The 18,238-nt window shown below is 46.6% G+C and overlaps 1 protein-coding gene across 1 annotated transcript in view; it reads right to left on the bottom strand.

Moving 5' to 3' along the window:
• SNX6 (sorting nexin 6) overlaps positions 1–18,238 on the bottom strand; it is a 470,945-nt gene that overhangs the window by 259,226 nt on the left and 193,481 nt on the right. The window contains exon 7 of the mRNA XM_069638456.1: positions 5,585–5,680. Coding sequence (XP_069494557.1) covers positions 5,585–5,680 — 96 coding nt within the window. The remainder of the gene's footprint in view (positions 1–5,584; positions 5,681–18,238) is intronic.

Raw genomic sequence — 18,238 nt, 5'->3', positions numbered from 1 at the left:
TTTGGGTCGCTACGTTGTTTCTTTTTTTTCAGATGGCAGGTCTGAACCAGATTTAGGTGTTATTTACTTGTCGGAGTAGTCGGAGTTGGTTCTAAGCCTATGGTTTGAGCGTTGGTTTTTTGCTCCATTGCTGTTATGTAACCTTCCAAGACAATCAGCCTTGTGTGCATCATTGCTGTTACAGTGGTATGGTCCTTTAGAGTGTCATTTAATGCCCCATAGTTTTCCAAATGGTGCTAGCGCAACAGTGACCGCCAACATAATAGTTAGCAGGTCAGGTTACTTTGATGGCGTTTCTTTTGATGCATAAAATGGAAGTTCACTTAATCTTTGACTTCTCAAAGGTGTGTTCAAAGGTGATTCTTGCGCCACGGTTTGTGTTGGAGAACTGTTTTTTGGCTCATTCATGTTGTTTTGAGGTTGAAGAGAATTGCTGGATGAAGAGTCTTGATCTCCATTTAAGCGAGCAGCTTCCTGATCTTTATGAAGGGTTGCTGGAGGGAGCGTAGAGTAAGGTGGGTTGTTTATGTTAGAAATAGGGCTCAAGTTTCCCAGGGTCAGAGACTTTGGTGCCCAATCAAAAGCCCTTAACGTTTTGTTTTGAGGAGATACAGGTTTGGAGTTGTTTAGGCAGTGAGATGGAATGTGTCTCTGAGTACCAGAAGGTAAAAGGGCGTCTGTGTTGGTTTTTTCATTTCCACCACTTGGAAAAGGCGTTTGGGTGCAGTTCGTTTTTTTCGTCACTCAAGCTCAGCAGGGCTTGCCAGAAATGTCAGTCTTCCACTCTTGTCGATGAGATCGCAGGTAAGTGTCGAGACGAAGCCAACGGTATATTGTCAACTGGGTTGCGTCCGGTTTTGTGCATTTTTATGGCTGGCAATGGTTCTTGAACTGCTTCCAGTATCTCTGCGTCCGACAGTTCCGCTAGGAGGTCAGGTTTCTGCTTGCACTGTCTTTTGAAAAAGTCTTGTAAAGCGTTGGAAAGCACTGGTTTAGAGAAAGGTTTCTTTAATGCAGCATTGTTTTTTTTGTTTTTGCTGCCATGAGGTCTCCTAGGGGTTTTCCTTCCAGGCGAAGGAGTTTGGTAGCGTCTATTTTCAGGAGTGGCCTTTCCGTTGATTTTCTCTGGCGACGAGCCACTACTGACTTGGTGGTAGTTTTTTTTTTTTTTGGTTCGGTACGGAGGGGGATGGGTTCCCCTCCCCACCCCCCCCCACCCGAGTTCGCCCTTATCCGCAGTGTGTTTTATAGAATGTTGCGGATTTGTGTCCGCAGATATTTATTCCCTTTGATGAATCGTTTCATTTTAACTTTGAGATCCAAAAGGCTCTGAGGAGCCTGCCCAGTCGGGAAGGCTCGGTTCTCCGTCGTCACTACAATCAGCATGCAACTCTGCAGAGACAAAGAAGGGTCCATTTGTCCACCCCTGTCCCTGCTGCGGCAGATCCGTCAGAGGAGCCGATGGTTGGAGAGAGGAGACCGAGTGCAGAGGGACCCCCTCACCACCCTGCACTTCACACTTTGCCTGCTCCCTTTCGCAGGGGAGTGCTGCTTCTATGTCACAGGGGAAGAGAGACTCTCCTGCTGTCAGAGTCACGGATGTGGTTCTTTCCCTCTCTTTGGACCAACCAGGGATGTTACCCCCGCAAGCCTGACACCGCTCGCAAAACCAGAGCCGAAACCCTCACGTCTGTCCTTCGACAGGCGGCACTAGGTCACTACGCTCATGTAAGGAGCGGGAACGAATAGAATCTGGGTTTGGGAGGTTCGGTGAAGGTGTGGCGGGGTTCGTTTTTTTCTGGTGACATCCTTGACTTGGATGGCTTGCTCCGGTGCGCAAGACTTGAAATAGAAATCCAGCGCTGCAATATTTGGGTTTATCAGGGTTTGTGGGCTCATGTGTGTAGCCGAGAAGGTTTCAAGAAGTTCTGGGAGCTGAGGCAGGTCAGGAATCGATGAAGGGGCTGATGAAAAGCAGCCTCTACCGGGTGGTAGAGGGAGAATTGCATCACGGCGGAGGCGAGAGCTTCTCAGGAACCTTCTCTCGTTGTCTTCATCCTGCGCCACTTTCGGCAAGGAGCTTGGGACATGCTAGAAAGCTTTGGACTCCATTTTCAGTCATCAGTCCTGCCAAGGACTACGTTCACTTCTGCGGTCAGCTTCGTGGCCGTTGGTAGTGTTTTGTGGGTCCTCCCACAACAAAAGGAGAGAGAAAGACTTTTGCCTTTGGCAGGCTTCAGCCCTGAAGCCCGCCCAGGCTCCAGTGTTTCTGGAAGTCAGGAAGTAAGGGAGAGTCCGAAACATCCCTGTCCTTTGGCTTTAGGTGTGCCCGAGTAAAACCAGGTCCTATTGGCCGGCTAGCCACCCTGTTGTGCGATTGACAGCACAGGGCTGTGAATGAATGGGAACTTGCATAAAAAGCAAGGTTTTTGGGACTAAAAGCAGAGTCGACCATTGGAGGACAACATCCAAAGCAGAAGACGAGAGAAGACGCCAGCAGCACACTCCTGGACTGCAAAGTGCCCGGTGAAGCCCTGCAGTTATGCTGACCCAGTTTTTTGAATCGACAGGGAAGATCCGTAAAGGACGACTTCCTCCCTTAGGCTGGTGGGACCAACCTGCTTCAAGACAAACTATTTTGGTGCAGTCCCCGACTTGCTGCGACTTTCCAAGGGTGCAGAAGCCCAATACCCGGTGTACCTTTATCATCTGCGAGTGCATTGTCTTCCGAAGAGCGAATCCAGACAAATCTTCGTGGGCATCAAGACGGCACTCCAGAAGCAATAAATCCATGCCCAGAGTCACCTCACCAGAGTCCAGAACCGATGGATTGAGGAACTTCTAACCAGAGCTTTTTGTTCTTTGGCGCTGTGAAAAAGTTGCCAAAACCAAAAAGAGCTACTGAATCGACAGAATTCCATCGCTGCCGAGCCCCTCCCTCTCTCGAGTGGTGCCGCAGGAACCCACCAGACCCTTTCGTCATCACAAACAAGGACCGGAACAAGGATCTGCAGCATAGCATCCAAAAGGCGCCCAGCTGGAACAACTTCATTTCAAAGGTATTGTGGGGCTTGGGGTGCATTATCCTTTTGCCATTTGGGGTGCTTCCATGAGAGTGTGATTTAACACTACACTTAGTTGACCTCAACTTACCTGCAATGGCCTTACACCTTGTGCTTTCTAAAAGGGACTCCTCTTGAGTTGCTGCGATTTCACTTTTAAACACTTACTATTTAAGAACATTGTTCTCAGAAGAAGAGCATCAGAACTTTGACTTTGCCCATTGACTTTGGCTATCCTGGCTCTCTAAAGGCCTCCTTCTGAACCTACTGGCTTTGGCAGTGCTGATTGCCTTACAGGTTTTAAATGTTGAACACTTCAATGCTGGGATAATAGACTTCCTGTATCCCTTTGGAAGAATCCAACTGTGTCATGATCTCTGCTTCCAAAAGGTCAGGATTTACCCAACTCCCTTGGAAGCAGACCCATAACCCAGGTTCCGAGTGCCAACCAGTCCCAATTGGGACCTTTTGGACCCTGTCCTGGCGCCAGTGGCACCAGGCTCATAAATATGCCCAGTCCCAGCGCTGGAAGCGCCGGGCTCATAATGCTTGGGTGGACTTACCTGCAGCAGACCATGCTGCTTACTTACCTGCCAGTTGAGCCTCTAATCCTCTTCTGTTTGGGACTACTTTTCCTGTTGGGTGGGGCAGGAGCCACTCCCTAGGTTCAGAACACTGGAACTCTTCTGGAAAGCAGGAACTCTTTTCTTACCTAAGCGAGGCTGTGGAAGGAGACACCTAAGCACCACAGGAGGCTATTTAAACCACACCCGATGGATGAATCTTGCTTTGCGTTATTCTGCATCCTCTGCAGCAGAACGCTCATCGTGTCTTCTGCATCTGATCCTGGGCCTAAGGGAAAAAGGCTTACCATCCTGAATCCAGTCTTCAGCAACACCTATAAAGACAAGAAAGAACAGGTTAGCATTACGGTCTTCAGTGACAGCGCTTCTCTTACCTGGTCCATCGGCTGTCACCAACGCCTCGCGCTGCATTCCGGCATCTGAAAGACAAAGGCTTACCTACTCTTCGCGTGCTCCGGAGATCTTCGCACTGCATTCCGGCATCTGAAATACAAAAGCTCACCAACTCTTCGCACGCTCCGGAGGCCTTCGGCGCTGCATCCCGCATCTGAAAGACAAAAGAAGGTGCGTTTAAAGACATTGGGTAACTTTATTACTCACGTGCCATTACTCCTTCCCACGCCGAACCCAGTGGGTATTCCGGCACCCTTCAGCAGCTCCGAACTTGTACCTGCAAGATAAAAGGACAGTTAGTGCGCATCGTGAAGCAGGCAACAAGCGCTTACTTACGTGCTTCCAGGCGCTTCTATTCCTCACATGGGTTCCATCCGCAACTCACTTCAGCCCGTCATCCGCCATCACCGGAACCCTGCAAAACAAGAGACATCATTACAAAAGACTTTTAAAGACATTTGAAATACTCGGAACTTACCGTTCGTGCAGTAAACAACGGACAGCAGTCCTCTGAGGTCAAGAGGCCTGCACCCTTATCCAGTGAAGAAACTGGTTACGGCACCCTGCCCCGAGGCAGATGGAGAGCTCGGCGTTCACTTACCTAAGGTGAGAGCGTTAACCTTTGGGGTTCTACAGGAGAAGAGAAGGGGAAGAAGAGAGAGACACCCAATAACCCCAGTTCATTAATCCCATATTTTCTATCTGCAGACATCTTACTCTTCGAGTCAGACATACAGTGCACAAAGGTCCAGCCCAAAGAGCCAACCGTGTGTTACACATCACCTTTGAAGATACGGTATTCGCCCACTCAAGTCCGGCGCCTCTGCGGGAATCAGGTGAGCGTTACAAACTGTTCTTATAACCTTTCAGTCTGTTCTGATCTAACCCTAACCTTTCCTAACTCAATACTGCAAAAGTGATACCAATATAAAAGTTATACGGACCTCAACTGACATCACCTCTGGGTGCTGGAACATGTGTAACATATGAATGATTGCATTACTCACCTGCTTTATTGTTCGCTTTCTGAATTGAATCCTTACTTGAAACTAATGTTACAACTAATTGCTGCTTTTTAAAGAATGCTTTAAATATCTTTGTGTATGAATAAATAATTTATCATAACTTTAAGTGTGTGTTTACTTCGATACTTGGGTTTACTGATTTCATTGTACAGCTCACATTACCCCTCTTAAGCTAAGCTTGGCTGCTCAGTCACACTACCAACTTGTGTAGTACAGGCCTACATTAAAAAGGTGGGTTACTCAATACCAAGAGATATGTCTTGTGTAGTCCCACACCAGTTGGACTGCACTAATTCTTACCCAACACCCACACAAACCAAAGAACGGAGGGAAGGAACACAGTCAAATGGCCCAAACTCTGAACATTCCCAGTGCATTTTAGGAGTAGCCATGCATATTCTCTACATATCCTGGAGATTTCATGGCTGGATTGTGATCCAAGTCTGGGGTATAAAAGTGGGGGATACATTAGAAGATGTACATACTCCGAAAAAGCAGATATTTCGACAGGAGAGCTCACCTTTGTGGATGAAACAATGACTCCATCTGCAGACTTGACCATACTTTTGAAGAAATCTTCTAACTTTTCCTTCTTGTTTTTCCCACGGACGCTCAACTGAAATAAACAAATGCATGTGCCAGGTTGGTATATGAATTCTATACATTGTTAAGCAAAGTGTACATTCCAATGTGCAAATGGGGTTTAAAGGATGGCCCCTGCACATTACTTCTCAATTAACAGCAAATCAAGTTAGGACTCTCAGCCCCGTTGAGATGGATTTCCAGAATCAACCTTGTCGACAGATTCTTCTGGGCAACCCTATTCTGGTGAACAGGGAAAAACACTAATGTCCAGTCTAGCCAAACTCGATCAAGGTTGTGTGACTGAACAATACATTAGGCGAGTGTGAGAGTGGTGGAGGGTTCAGTTAGCACACACTGCGCACTCTTAATAACAGAATTTACAGTGTATAAAAATAAAATTATGTATTTAGACCTTAGACAAACTTAGAAATTAAAAGCCACAAGTAAGTATCAGACTAAACATACACTAGTATTATGAACACGTTCACTTTGGGGCCCTCTGGCTGTAGTGCTGCAAAGCAAGGGGAAAAAAAGAACAAGGTAAGTAAGAACCAAATTAGAGAATTAATATGCAAGGAAGAAAGGAGTTAGAAACCCCATACACAGCCATATAATAAATAAAAGGCACTACACCTTAAAAAGTCCTTCTCAGTCTCAAAAAGAGGGTGCCCTAGTGCCTTGGAGTCGCATGTCCCAATAGAGTTATTTCCGAAAGGCTAAAAGTCTTCAAAGGAGACCGAACAGTTTGCAAGGCCAAGTATTTCAAAGTTGAATAATGAGAGTAAAGATCTTGGGAGACCCTCGCCCAATACAACCACCTTAGGGGGAGACCAGGAGGATTAACCGTGACCAGAACTCCATCAATCAGGGTCAGGCAAGGTAGAGCAACGGCTTTATGCCCGTTAAGCCCTATTGAAGTAGGGAGGTACTGTGAGAAAACAGACTTGCACCCGAGCCGTGTACCTGACATGTGCCACTATGGTCAGGCAATTAATGGTAATCATTCACACCTGACTTCCATTAAACTTCCCCACACGGATAAAAGACGGAGCACGAGAGCACACTCACAAAGAGACAAAGCACACAAAGGAACAGTACTTTTCTGACAGCAGTTGAACGAGGGGAGAAAGACGGCAAACCAAGAAGGATACGCAAGGAGGGAGATACCCTTGACCTTTTCGGCGAGAAACCATTACTTTCCAGAACCCTGCAAATTAGAAAGCATAAGGCCCGGAAACCAAACTACAGAATCCTGTATTGTGTGTGTCAGATACCCAGGGCCCTCCTGCACGGCTGACCGAGTCGGGGAGCATCAGCAGGCGCCGTGGTACCACCATTGGCTCCAAGATTAAAGCAGCGCCTGAGATCAACACAGCCAGTGAGTAGAGGAGACGATACAAGACCGGTCTGCGTTGAAGTGAAGGTTTCAAGCAGCAACATTGAATAAAGAGCACAGAAACAACGATTGAAACGCCTGCGATGAAAGACGCGAAGAAAGCTTAATTGCTGATGGACATTTGAACATTTACGGAAGAAAGATACAATACCAGTGACAAGAGTTGTCCGGAACTGCGTGGGTGCTCAATGGAAGGTCTCTGTAAAAAGGTATCCAGCCAAGAAGTGGAAAAAACGAAAGCAAGAACATTGTGTGAAGTGAATCGAAGTGGTCTTGCGATGGTTTAAGCAAAACCCATCGCACATTCGAAAGTCTTCGATTTTGATGTCAAGAGCAAAACGTAGAAAGTGAGATTGCATGGTCCAAGCCTGAAGGAGGGAGACAAAATGTGAATATTGTGCTAAAAGAGATCTGAGCCCGAACGAGGGAGATCCAGGTTCCGAGTCAAAATGAGGGAGATCAGTTGTGAACATTGTAGTAAAAAGGGGTCCAAGCCTAAAGGAGGGAGATCCATGATGAATAATGGATACGAGAACTTGTACATGTGAAAATCCTGGTAAGAAAGGAACTTTGGTGCTTGTTATGGAGAACATTCATTTCTGTGCCAATTCCTTTTAACCTTAGAGACCCCTAGTTCTTGCTGGGCTCAGAGCTTTTTAATTATTACTCCTGAGTGGGAACCTTTTCTCACTCACGTGTTTTGCGGACTTGATTTTCTGTGTTTTACTGTTTTATGGAGTCTGGTAAACTCCATAGGCATCTGCTTTTGCATTGTGGCACAGCATCTTTTGTGCAGTGCCACTGAAGTCCCTTGGACTTCTGTTAAGGTTTAACTACCTTTTCTTGGGTGAACTACTGTTCCCAAGAATAGTAAGATGATGGGGGTCTTGCTTACCTTTACTTTATGGGTCCTATGTGCAGTGCTAGGGGGTTACACAGATACTCCTTTAAAGGGATGGTCTAGTAAACATTTTTATTTAAAAAATAGATAGGCAACATAAAAAAAAAATACTAGCATTCTCCGTTTTAAAACTTCCTATGTAAAATTTTGAGCTATTCAAGCTCAAAATTTGCAAAAGCAAGCACATGGGTGCAGCCATTTTGTGAAATGGAGGCCCTCCTGTGCTGGCTTTTGCTTTTGCGGCACTAATGAAGGAAAAGCCAGCCAGCTGTAGTAAACAAAGGCTACCGCTGGGTGGCTTTCCCTTCATTAGTGCTGTAGGCGGAGGACGGGGACCGGAGACCAGAGCAGGAAAGCTGCAGCTGAATCTCGGTAAGTGCCATTTATTTTTTTTACAAAAAATAAGCACTAGCTGCGTTTTTTTTTTCTAAGTTTTCCGGGCTGGAGGAGCCCGGAAAACTTAGAAATAAAACTGCAGCTTTAAAAACGTTGTATTTATGTTTGCGGTCACTTTTGAAGCGACCGCAAACATAAATACAACATTATTGTGTTGGAAAACGCTGCGGTTTTTCTTTCCAAGTTTCTCAGGCGCCTCCGTTTTCCAACACAACCGCGTTGTTTCTGCCTGAATCTGATTTACCATTTGGGGCTCTCAGGCTCCCCACGGAGAGCCCGAGATCCCCAAATGGTAAAGCAGATTCATGCAGAAACAACGCGGCATTGCGGAAAACAACCACGTTGTTTCTGACTGAATCTGCTTTTCCATTTGGGGCTCTCGGGCTCCCCGTGGGGAGCCCGAGAGCCCCAAATGGGAAAGCAGATTTAGGCAGACAACGCAGCATTTAGCATTTCCCATTTGGGGCTCTCGGGCTCACCACGGGGAGCCCGAGAGCCCCAAATGGGAAATCAGCTGCAGGTAGAAACACTACGCGGCATGTAAACATAACCGCGTGTGTTTCTGCCTGCTGTGGCTTTCACTTTGGGTCTCTGAATTTTACATAGGAAGTTTTAAAACGGAGAATGCTAGTATTTTTTTTTATGTTGCCTATCTATTTTTTAAATAAAATTTTTTACTAGACCATCCCTTTAACCTATTCCTCATGTAACATTTTGTTACAGTAACTCAGTTCAATGGCTGGCAGCAGGGTTTCTTTTTTACTACCTGGTAACATGTATCTGTAGGCCGATACTTGTGTGCTGTAATACAGCACAAGGTTGACCATTTTGACGAAAATTGCCCCTCCCCCCCGCCGTCTTTTTTTGCCATTTCTTCTCAGTTTCTTCTGAGCTTTTACTCTGTTTGAATCAGGTTTGAGCCCTTTGTGCGTTTTGCCTTTGGCGGGCTTCAGCCCTGAAACTCACCCAGGCTCCAGTGCGCCTGGAAAGGCAGAAGTGAGGAAGGGTCCTGCAACTTCCCTGTCCTTTGTCTCTAGGTGTGCCTGAGTGAAACCAGTTTCTATTGGCCGGCTGGCTGTCCTGAAGGACAGCCACCCTGCTTTGTGATGGACAGCCTAGAGCTGTGAAAGAATGGGAACGTGCATAAATAGTGAGGTTTTTGCGACTAGAAACTGAGTCGACCACTGGAGGACAACATCCGAAGCAGAAGACGAGAAAAGACGCCAGCAGCACCCTCCCGTACCGGAAAGGGTCCTGTGAAGCCCTGCAGCTGTTCTCACCTAGTTTTAGAAATCGACAGGGAAGACCTGTACGTTATGACTTCCTCCCTTGCCTCAAGACAAACTCGATTTTGGCGCAACCACCAACTTGCTGTGACTTTTCAAGACTGCAGAATCCCAATGCCCTGGGTACCTCACAGGAGTCCAGGACTGAGGGATCAAGGAACTACTAACCAGAGCTTTTAGTTCTTCTTTGGCACTGAGAAAAGGTCGGGGTGTCTCTCTGAGTGTGTGTCTGTCTCTCTGTGTGTGTCTGTGTGTCTGTCTCTGTGTGTCTGTGTCTCTGTGTGTGAGTGTGTCTGTGTCTCTGTGTGTGTCTGTGTGTGTGTGTGTGTGTCTGTCTGTCTGTCTGTCTGTCTGGAGCCCACCAGACGTCCTCCCTTTCGTCACCAAGAACAAGGGTTTGCTGCATTACAACCAACTGGAACAACTGTAAGTTCAAAGGTACTGTGGGGCTCTAGGTATAGTATCCTCTTGCCATTTGGGGTGCTTCCTACCTTTGAGAGTGCTATTTAACCCTACTCTGAGTTGACCTCAACTCACTTGCACTGGCCTTTCAGCTTGTGCTTTCTATAGGCGACTCCTCTTGAGTTGCTGCGATTTCTTTTTGAACATTGACCATTTAAGAAAATGTTTCTAAGAAGAGCATCAGAACTTTGACTTTGCCCATTGACTTTGGGTGTCCTGGCTCCCTAAAGGCCTCCTCCTTCTGAACCTATTGACTTTGGCACTGCGTGTTCCCTTACAGCTCTTAATTATTGAACACTTTAATGCTGGGATAAAAGACTGCCTACATCCCTTTGGGAGAATCTAACTGTTTTCATAGAATATCAGTCTGTTCTGATCTAACCCTAACCATTCCCTCCTTAATAACTCCATACTGCCATGGTGATACAATAAGTGTTATACTGACCTCAAATGACATCACCTCTGGGTGCTGGAAAATGTCTAACGTATGAATGAATTACTCACCTGTGTCGTAAGTGTTTACTTGGATACCTGTATTTACTGATTACATTGTACAGCTCTATTGCTCACATTACCCCTATTAAAGAAATGGTTCAGGCAGAAAATATTATTGTCCGGGTGGGTCAGCCATGTGGTTTTAACCATAATTCGATCGATCGTACAAACATTTCCTATACACCTTGCCCGAGTTTTCGTCTCTTGAACACAAGCAAAATCAAGCAGCAGAGCGCTGCCATTTTGTGATAATCTTATTACTTTTCGCATCGCCCTGGGTGACCTGCGTTTACGGCAATAAATCATATCCCCCGCCCCTGGATCCTGACATCACTGTACGCATACCGCCCATTTCACAACGCCAAAGCACGTCTCGTGTCAACATTCTCTGCGCCTCAGCTACTGACGTCTCGCCATGGAAAGGGCAAGATGCCTCTTTCCTCGACAAGTTTAAACAGAGTGTTTCACAACACACAACAGCAGATTTTCTTTTCCATTCCTCTCGCTGTATTTCTTTGAGTATTCTGTGACTCGTTTCTGTGCTCTGGTCAGCTACCTTCGTTGCTTGTAGCCCGTGTGAACGGATACCAGTACCATCGCTATAATTTATTTTAGTTTCTTTACCACACAATGGCAACAATAATGCCCTACCTGTACAAGCCTGAGTATTCCGAGGAGGAATTACTGGAAAGAGCAAGCTCTGTAGACGATGGGGGATTTGGAAAACAGTTGGGCGGACGTTCCAACAGATGAAGAGCTTGGGCCTAGTCGCATGGACGGTGTTTCCACCTGGCGTACCTGCAATTGGTGCGCGCTAATGCCAACCGAGGTGGAGAACTGCTGCTGCCGAGAAAACTCTGGATGCTTGTCCTACATATCGCAAGGCGATCCACAGCCGCAGTGAGTTACCGAGCTGCCAGACTTCACGGCAGTCTGTCTCACACGGTCCGTGTTGAGGATTTTGATGGTGCTTATGCACGAACTTCGCGCAACAGTTTGCCCTGGTAATCCAAGCATTGAGTAAGTGTAGTCTGGTTATGATTTCAGTTAGGCCACTAATATTTCACAGTTGTCCCCTATATTCTCGTAACTTCAAGATATCATTGTCATATCCATTTAGTCTTGCAATTCTCTAGTAAAAGTCGCATAAAAGTTGTTCAATATTGTGCAGTGTCTAGCTAGCATTTGTCCTGGCAAAAATGCCATTGTATACAAGAATTGTCATTGACAACTAAGGTTTAATACACTTATTTTGGTCATTTAAAAACAGATTGTATCTTTTTCTTTCAAAGGTGGTACCGGCTGGTGGCCTATCGTTCGTACACATGGTGGCTTCATGGGAGGCTTGGACACCGCGTTCGACGAGTAATACCCACCTGCGTCGTTGGCGCCATTAGACACTTTCCCCAGCGACAGTGGTCAGTACAGGGGATTTTCCCTCGCCGAGCTGCAACCAGACCTTTACAATGTGTAGTATTTTAGTGCCATCAAAATAAGAAACCAAATAAAACGCAACATATTTTTTATCTATGGTTGGTTCAGTTTTTAAGTGAATCAAGTGTGTCTCAATTCAGCAGTGTTCCGATGCCTTGTCTGCACGCCTCCCGACCCATCCATCCCACCCCCCCAATATCAAAGCAGTTTGCGCCAGTGGATGTGCGCTGCCATGGGGGGGGGGGGGGGGGGGGGCTGTCAGGGGCACGAAGGGCCAAGGTGCCAAACAACATGTACACTTCAAAAGGTATCCCACGCCCAGGGGTCATTGTTCACATGGCCTCCTCAGACCCCCTGTCTCCAGGCAGGCCTCCTCTGAAGCAGACCTTGCCCCTGCAATGTACATTATGCCACGACATATACATGTCATTCATTCATTCATTCACAAACACACCCCTTTTTGTTATTCTTTATAAACCACTGGATATTTACCATGAGAACATCCTTGAGCACTGCAAGTCAACTCATGAACGTGCTACTCTGTGACAGCTTCGAGTGAACTCGTCAGTGTGCTACCTGTGAACATCTCCCTGTTCTCCTGCCACTAAATACTCTGCTTGCTGAATCCAACTGTTTATTGTTCAAGGTAAGGACATGTATCCTAATCATATCTCCTTCATTTGTAAATTTATATCTATTCCGAATTATCTAACTCCGTAGTGCTATGTTAATTTGTATCATTGCTATTGACTTGAGTTTCTTTTGTCATGTTATCGGTATATCAATTTTTATCATTGTCAATTGGAATCGTATTGCATCCTTCGCGGACTGTGCCTATAGTATAAGCATGTTTCATTTTCGTGCATGATAGAACATTGAAGGGACGAGTAACATGTTCTGATTTTCAACACATCAATTAATCGTTTGTGAAATGTATCCTATTATACAGCCGCGCACGCTGCACTGGTTTTGCTGTGGTGCCCAAAGGAAAGCGTGCATCGAACAATGTATGGTCCAATTCATTCTTTCTCACATGCTTATGCAAAATAATTTTCTAATAATGTTGACCTTCATTTTGCAGAATTTACAACAATGCCTGCATGTTCTATTTTCGGTTGCCCTTCGAAGACCCATGACAAATCCGAAGGCATTAGAATGCATGTATTCCCCAAGACTGTTGATCGAATAAGAGAATGGGTCGGACGTTGCGGATATCCACTGGAAGACCTTGAAAGTAGAGTCAACCAAGTCTTGAAGGACAAGAGGGGTGATCAATACCGCATCTGCAGCCTGCACTTCTCACCGAATATGTACAACACATCCTTGTACACAAAGAGGAATCAACCGAGAGCAACTCGGAAATTGCTCCCAACCGCTATTCCGACTTTACTCGTGAAAATGCCGCCACAGGTGAGTCACGCTGCAGGATTTAGCTTTATGCCTGTATTTTCGGCGTAAATGCCACTTATAGTACTTTCCATATTTATGTGATTGAATGGCTGCTGAAATAATTACTTTTTTCTAAACATCAGTCGTTGTTTTGTAGAACCCACATAGAAAAATGATTTATGGGGACGGAAAACTGTGCTATATTATGCGTTTCAATAAGTGTAATTTTCTAGTATTCAGTCTCCTTACATGCATTTTGTAATGTTTGAATTTCTAAATCGAATAATACTTTCTCTTTACCACTCCATTACTATCCACTGAAAATGAAGGAACAAGATTCAACATCCACGTGTTGCCTGGAGTCATCAACCACTTCGAGCGTGTATCAGGTAATCTTACATAGCTATTCTGTTCCAGACTGGTTTTATGTATGTAATTCTAGATAATGTGATCATATTGTTTCAACGTATCATTGCATTGGACAATGTTTCTTTACCATTTTACTGTTGATAAGTACCTTTGTCGTCTTTCCAAATTGTGTGTCCCATTTCCAATCTTTTCAACCTTACTAATAAAAGTACTGCGTTTCAGGGAGATTCTGAAGCATCCACTACAATCCGAACACCCCTCGTAGTAGATCCGGTGCCAGGGGTATTGGTCATCATAGCTAATAGGATGAGATAATCGGATCATATTTTCGCAACCTATCATTGCATTGCACAATGTTTCTTTGCCACTTTACTGTAGATATGCACCTTTGTCGTCTTTGTCCAGTTTCCAATCTTTTCGACCTTATTAATGCAAGTACTGTGGTTCTTGGGAGATGCTGCCACATCCGATACAATTACATTATCCATTGTGGTTGTTCCGGAAACAGACCATACAGTTGCTTCAGAGCCAGAGGTATGAGCACTGACAGTACCATCGAATAAAAGAAAGTCGGTCTAATTAATGTAATGTCAATTACTTATTTTAAATGGATACTATTTTTTGTAGGGATGTATACAAGATCCGTATATTGAACCGGTGGAACGTGTATCAGAGTCGGTCCGCCAGTTTGCTGATGTTAGAGTAAAGAAGGTTTCAAACAAAAGAAATAAAAATAAAGTTAGTTATAAACAGGCAGGCGTGGCTTGAGAGCCATGGAGTAGGACGTGCTTTGTGCTGGGCTCCGGCTGATCCGACAGTGAATTGCAGAATTATGCTTTAAAAAGGACACTTGTGCATGGGAAATTGAATGCTCAAGTGTTGGAATACATGGACGGTGTGTATCCTGAACAGTGAGTCATCTGGGCTAGTACATCAAGAGATGCATCGATTTCATTTGGAGCGGCCGCGAGGATACTTTCTTGCCAAGATGGTGGCGAACAATGGAGAAGCGGTCGCATCTTGGTAAGGATACTTATACTCCTTGACTGAGCGGAACGCGGAATAGAAGGCTGCACAGAAGAAACACTGCACGCCGGATGAGGACCGCAATTCTAAAGTTCAGCGCCCGGGCCCAAAGGACCAGAGCGGGTGGACACTGTGGCAAGGTAATCGTGTCTAGCCCCGCGGGACAACTTGCATCTGCGTGCTGCTGTGGCGGGAACAATATCTTTTGGTCCCGAACTGACGGGATGGTGTTGAAATAACCTTGCGCCAGCTGAGAGCGTCCCTGCAGAGACACCTTGAAGACAGTGGGGCTGCGTGTGCAGGCGCGGCTCCCAGCGCCTTCTTGAAACAACAGTGCCTGCACACACATACAAACTGAACGGGTCGCTGCACGAAGCAGACAGCGGGCGCGCCCGCGAGCAGAGAGCCCTTGGCAGGGCGGATTTCTGTGGATCGCACTGAAGTGTGCAGTGCGAGCGTCGGGTAGCACCGAAAATACGAGCGGCAGGGCTTGGGGGCTCGTATTTAATAGCAGCACGAACGTGCAATAAACTGGGAGCGACTGTGGCGGGGGCCGCGGTCGACAGATTCAGCAGGGCCCAACTCCATAATGTTGTAACATACACGTGCACGTGGCTCTACGAGTGTGCCGGTAAATGCAAATGAAAAGGACCGGTGTAGTGTATATCAACGTACCTCTAAAGTGGCACGTAGCACCCACTAAAAAGAACCTAAACATAATAAGTACATGTGATTGACATTACTGCATGGGGGCACCCAAACACATGTACCTAAGCAACCTGGACTCAGGAGGAGGTGCCAGTTGAAGGGGGAGTTAATAAGAATTAGAAGTAAAGAAATAATACGTGAGAGGCTACAATCCATCCAAATGACGATTGGGTGCACCATAGCACATACAAGCCGAAAGACAGCTATCATAGTGACCGAAGGAACAAAGGTGTCGCAATAACAGCTCCGAACTGAAACTGGTCGCAAGTGCAGGGCGGCGCCATGTCTGTGAAAGGATTAAGAGCCAAGACCAAACAACCCACAATGGAGGTCTTTGCAAAAACACAGAGGACCCCCCACGACATCGTCTCAGTGCACGGTCGCCGCTCCTGCGGAAGAAGCCCCAGAAGGAGACAAGCATCCGATCCTGGAGGCCATAACGGAGTTGAGCACGAAATGGGGCTCGGCAATGGCGGACCTACGAACCGCCCTAGAGAACAAGATTGACGCGGTAGGAACTGAGCTTTCCTTGCTACGACAAGACGTCAGGGCGCTGGCCGAGAGAACGAGTGGCCTAGAAAGCGCAGTAAAGACCAATACGGACGTTAGCACTAGCAGTGCAAAAGAAGTCCATGTGCTAAAACAGCAGGTCGCTAATCTTGAGAATCGGATGGAAGAAGCGGAAGGAAGGGCGAGAAGAAATAACATACGGGTGGTCGGCCTGCCGGAGGGGGAAGAAGGCCAAGACCTTACAAACTATGTGGAGAACATGATCCTCCAGGAAATAGGAGCAGACAAGCTCTCATAAGGGTTCACGGTGGAGCGGGCACATCGCGCCTTAATGAGGAAACCACGACCCAACGTTCCGCCGAGACCGATCATCGCGAGGATCTTGAACTATTAAGACAGAGAAAATGCTAGAATATTTTTGTAAGGGCGGAACAATAGAAAGAGCATCTACCACTATAACAGCATACCCGGACTACACTATGTTGGTGCAGAGGTACAGCTACGTGGCCGTCAAAAGAAGGCTACGTGCAGAGAATATCAAGTACATGCTCCTGTACCCAGCGAGGCTGAAGGTGTTACATAAAAGCAGAGCGCTTTTCTTTGACACTCCGGAGGAGGCGGTGTCATGGTTGGGACTTGCAGGGTTGCCCGGAGCAAGAGGTGGCCCGTGACCGGCAGGAGCAGGATAATTGAAGAGTTGGTGTTCAGGGCATAGAGGGGGTAAGTGGGAGGGTGACCCTGGTTACACTGGGGAAGTGAGACCAGATGGAAATTTTGTAGCTTTTTGGGACCTTTGGCTCGGCATGGACTGGCATATAGTGGGTAAAATGTAAAAGGGTGTTACATAGAATTGACATAAAGCATAATAAACTTGGAAATAGGAGCAACAGGATGGAAGCAATCCACCCCGAAATATTAGTAGTTGAGAGGCCATTAGGGCGGCTTCACCCTACTGGGCCCTGAGTGTAGGTTGGTGTTGGACAGGGCCAGATGTGGGGGTGGCTGAGATCCAGGAATGGAGCTGGGCAAAAGTTGGGGAGGATGTTGGGGAAGGGAAGGGAGGGGAGAGGGAAGGGAGGTGGGGAGTTTGTGTATATAGTTATGGGGAGATTAAGTATAGATGTGAGCCTACATAAAGTTGGAAGGTTGTATTTGTTTGGCGCGGGAGGAAGGGATCTGTTAGAAGTAAGGAAGAGGGGCATTGACGAGACATGGATGATCTTAAAATAATCACGTGGAATGTCAGGGGACTTAATAGCTATTTGAAAAGGAAGAAGGTCATGCTGTACCTAAAAAGGCAAAAGATAGACGTGGCACTGTTGCAGGAGACACATCTGACAAAAGAAAAATTGGAGCTAGTAAGGAAAAAATTGAGAGGGATTGTGGTGGGTTCGTCGTACTCTGCCTATGCTAGAGGAGTGCTTACCTGGGTAGCGCTGCATGTCCGTTCCAAATGTTGCAAGAAACGGTGGAGGCAGAGGGGAGGATGGTCACACTGACGGGGCTGGTGGAGAATAGAGAGGTGAGCATTGTAAATACATATGCCCTCAATCATAACACAGCGACATATTTCAGAACTCTGTGCACCAACTTAAGTGAGTGTGTGGGTAGTGCTGTGATTTGGGGCGGGGTCTTTAATTGTGTGCTGAACCCCAAGGTGAACAGATCGGATGGCAAGATTGATAGGCCCACCCCAGCGGCTAAAGCATTAAATACGTTATTAGATGATTTTGATTTGTCAGATGTGTGGAGAACGAAATATCCCCACGGGAAACAATACTCGCACTACTCCGCCCCGCAGCAGTTACATACAAGGCTTGATTACATCTTTGCCACGCCTGATGTAACGACGGAGATCACTCAGATAGAATACAAGGCCAGGGTCCTTTCGGATCACTCGCCCTTGGTTCTGGGATGGCAATACTGCCCCCCCGAGGGCGCGGATTCCAACTTGGCGCCTCCGAGCAGAGGCGCTCAAAGACTCTGTCTTTAGGGAAGATATAAGAGAAGAGATTATTAATTACTTTGAGGTGAACACGGGTAGTGTAGACTCAGCGGGTACATTATGGGAGGCCTTTAAGGTAGTGATGCAGGGAGTTGCCATAGCCAAATCCAAGGGTCTGCTGGGCGGGGTCTTGGCAGACCTGCAGAGAGCAGAAAAGGAACTAGAAGGTGCATTAAAAAATGGAAGCATAGACACGGAGTCAGTATTGGAGC

Source organism: Ambystoma mexicanum, chromosome 14 (assembly GCF_040938575.1).
Source record: "Ambystoma mexicanum isolate Mex_15411 chromosome 14, UKY_AmexF1_1, whole genome shotgun sequence".
NCBI lineage: Eukaryota > Metazoa > Chordata > Amphibia > Caudata > Ambystomatidae > Ambystoma > Ambystoma mexicanum.
The sequence above is the reverse complement of the archived record's forward strand: the minus strand, read 5'-3'. Positions and strand labels throughout refer to the sequence as shown.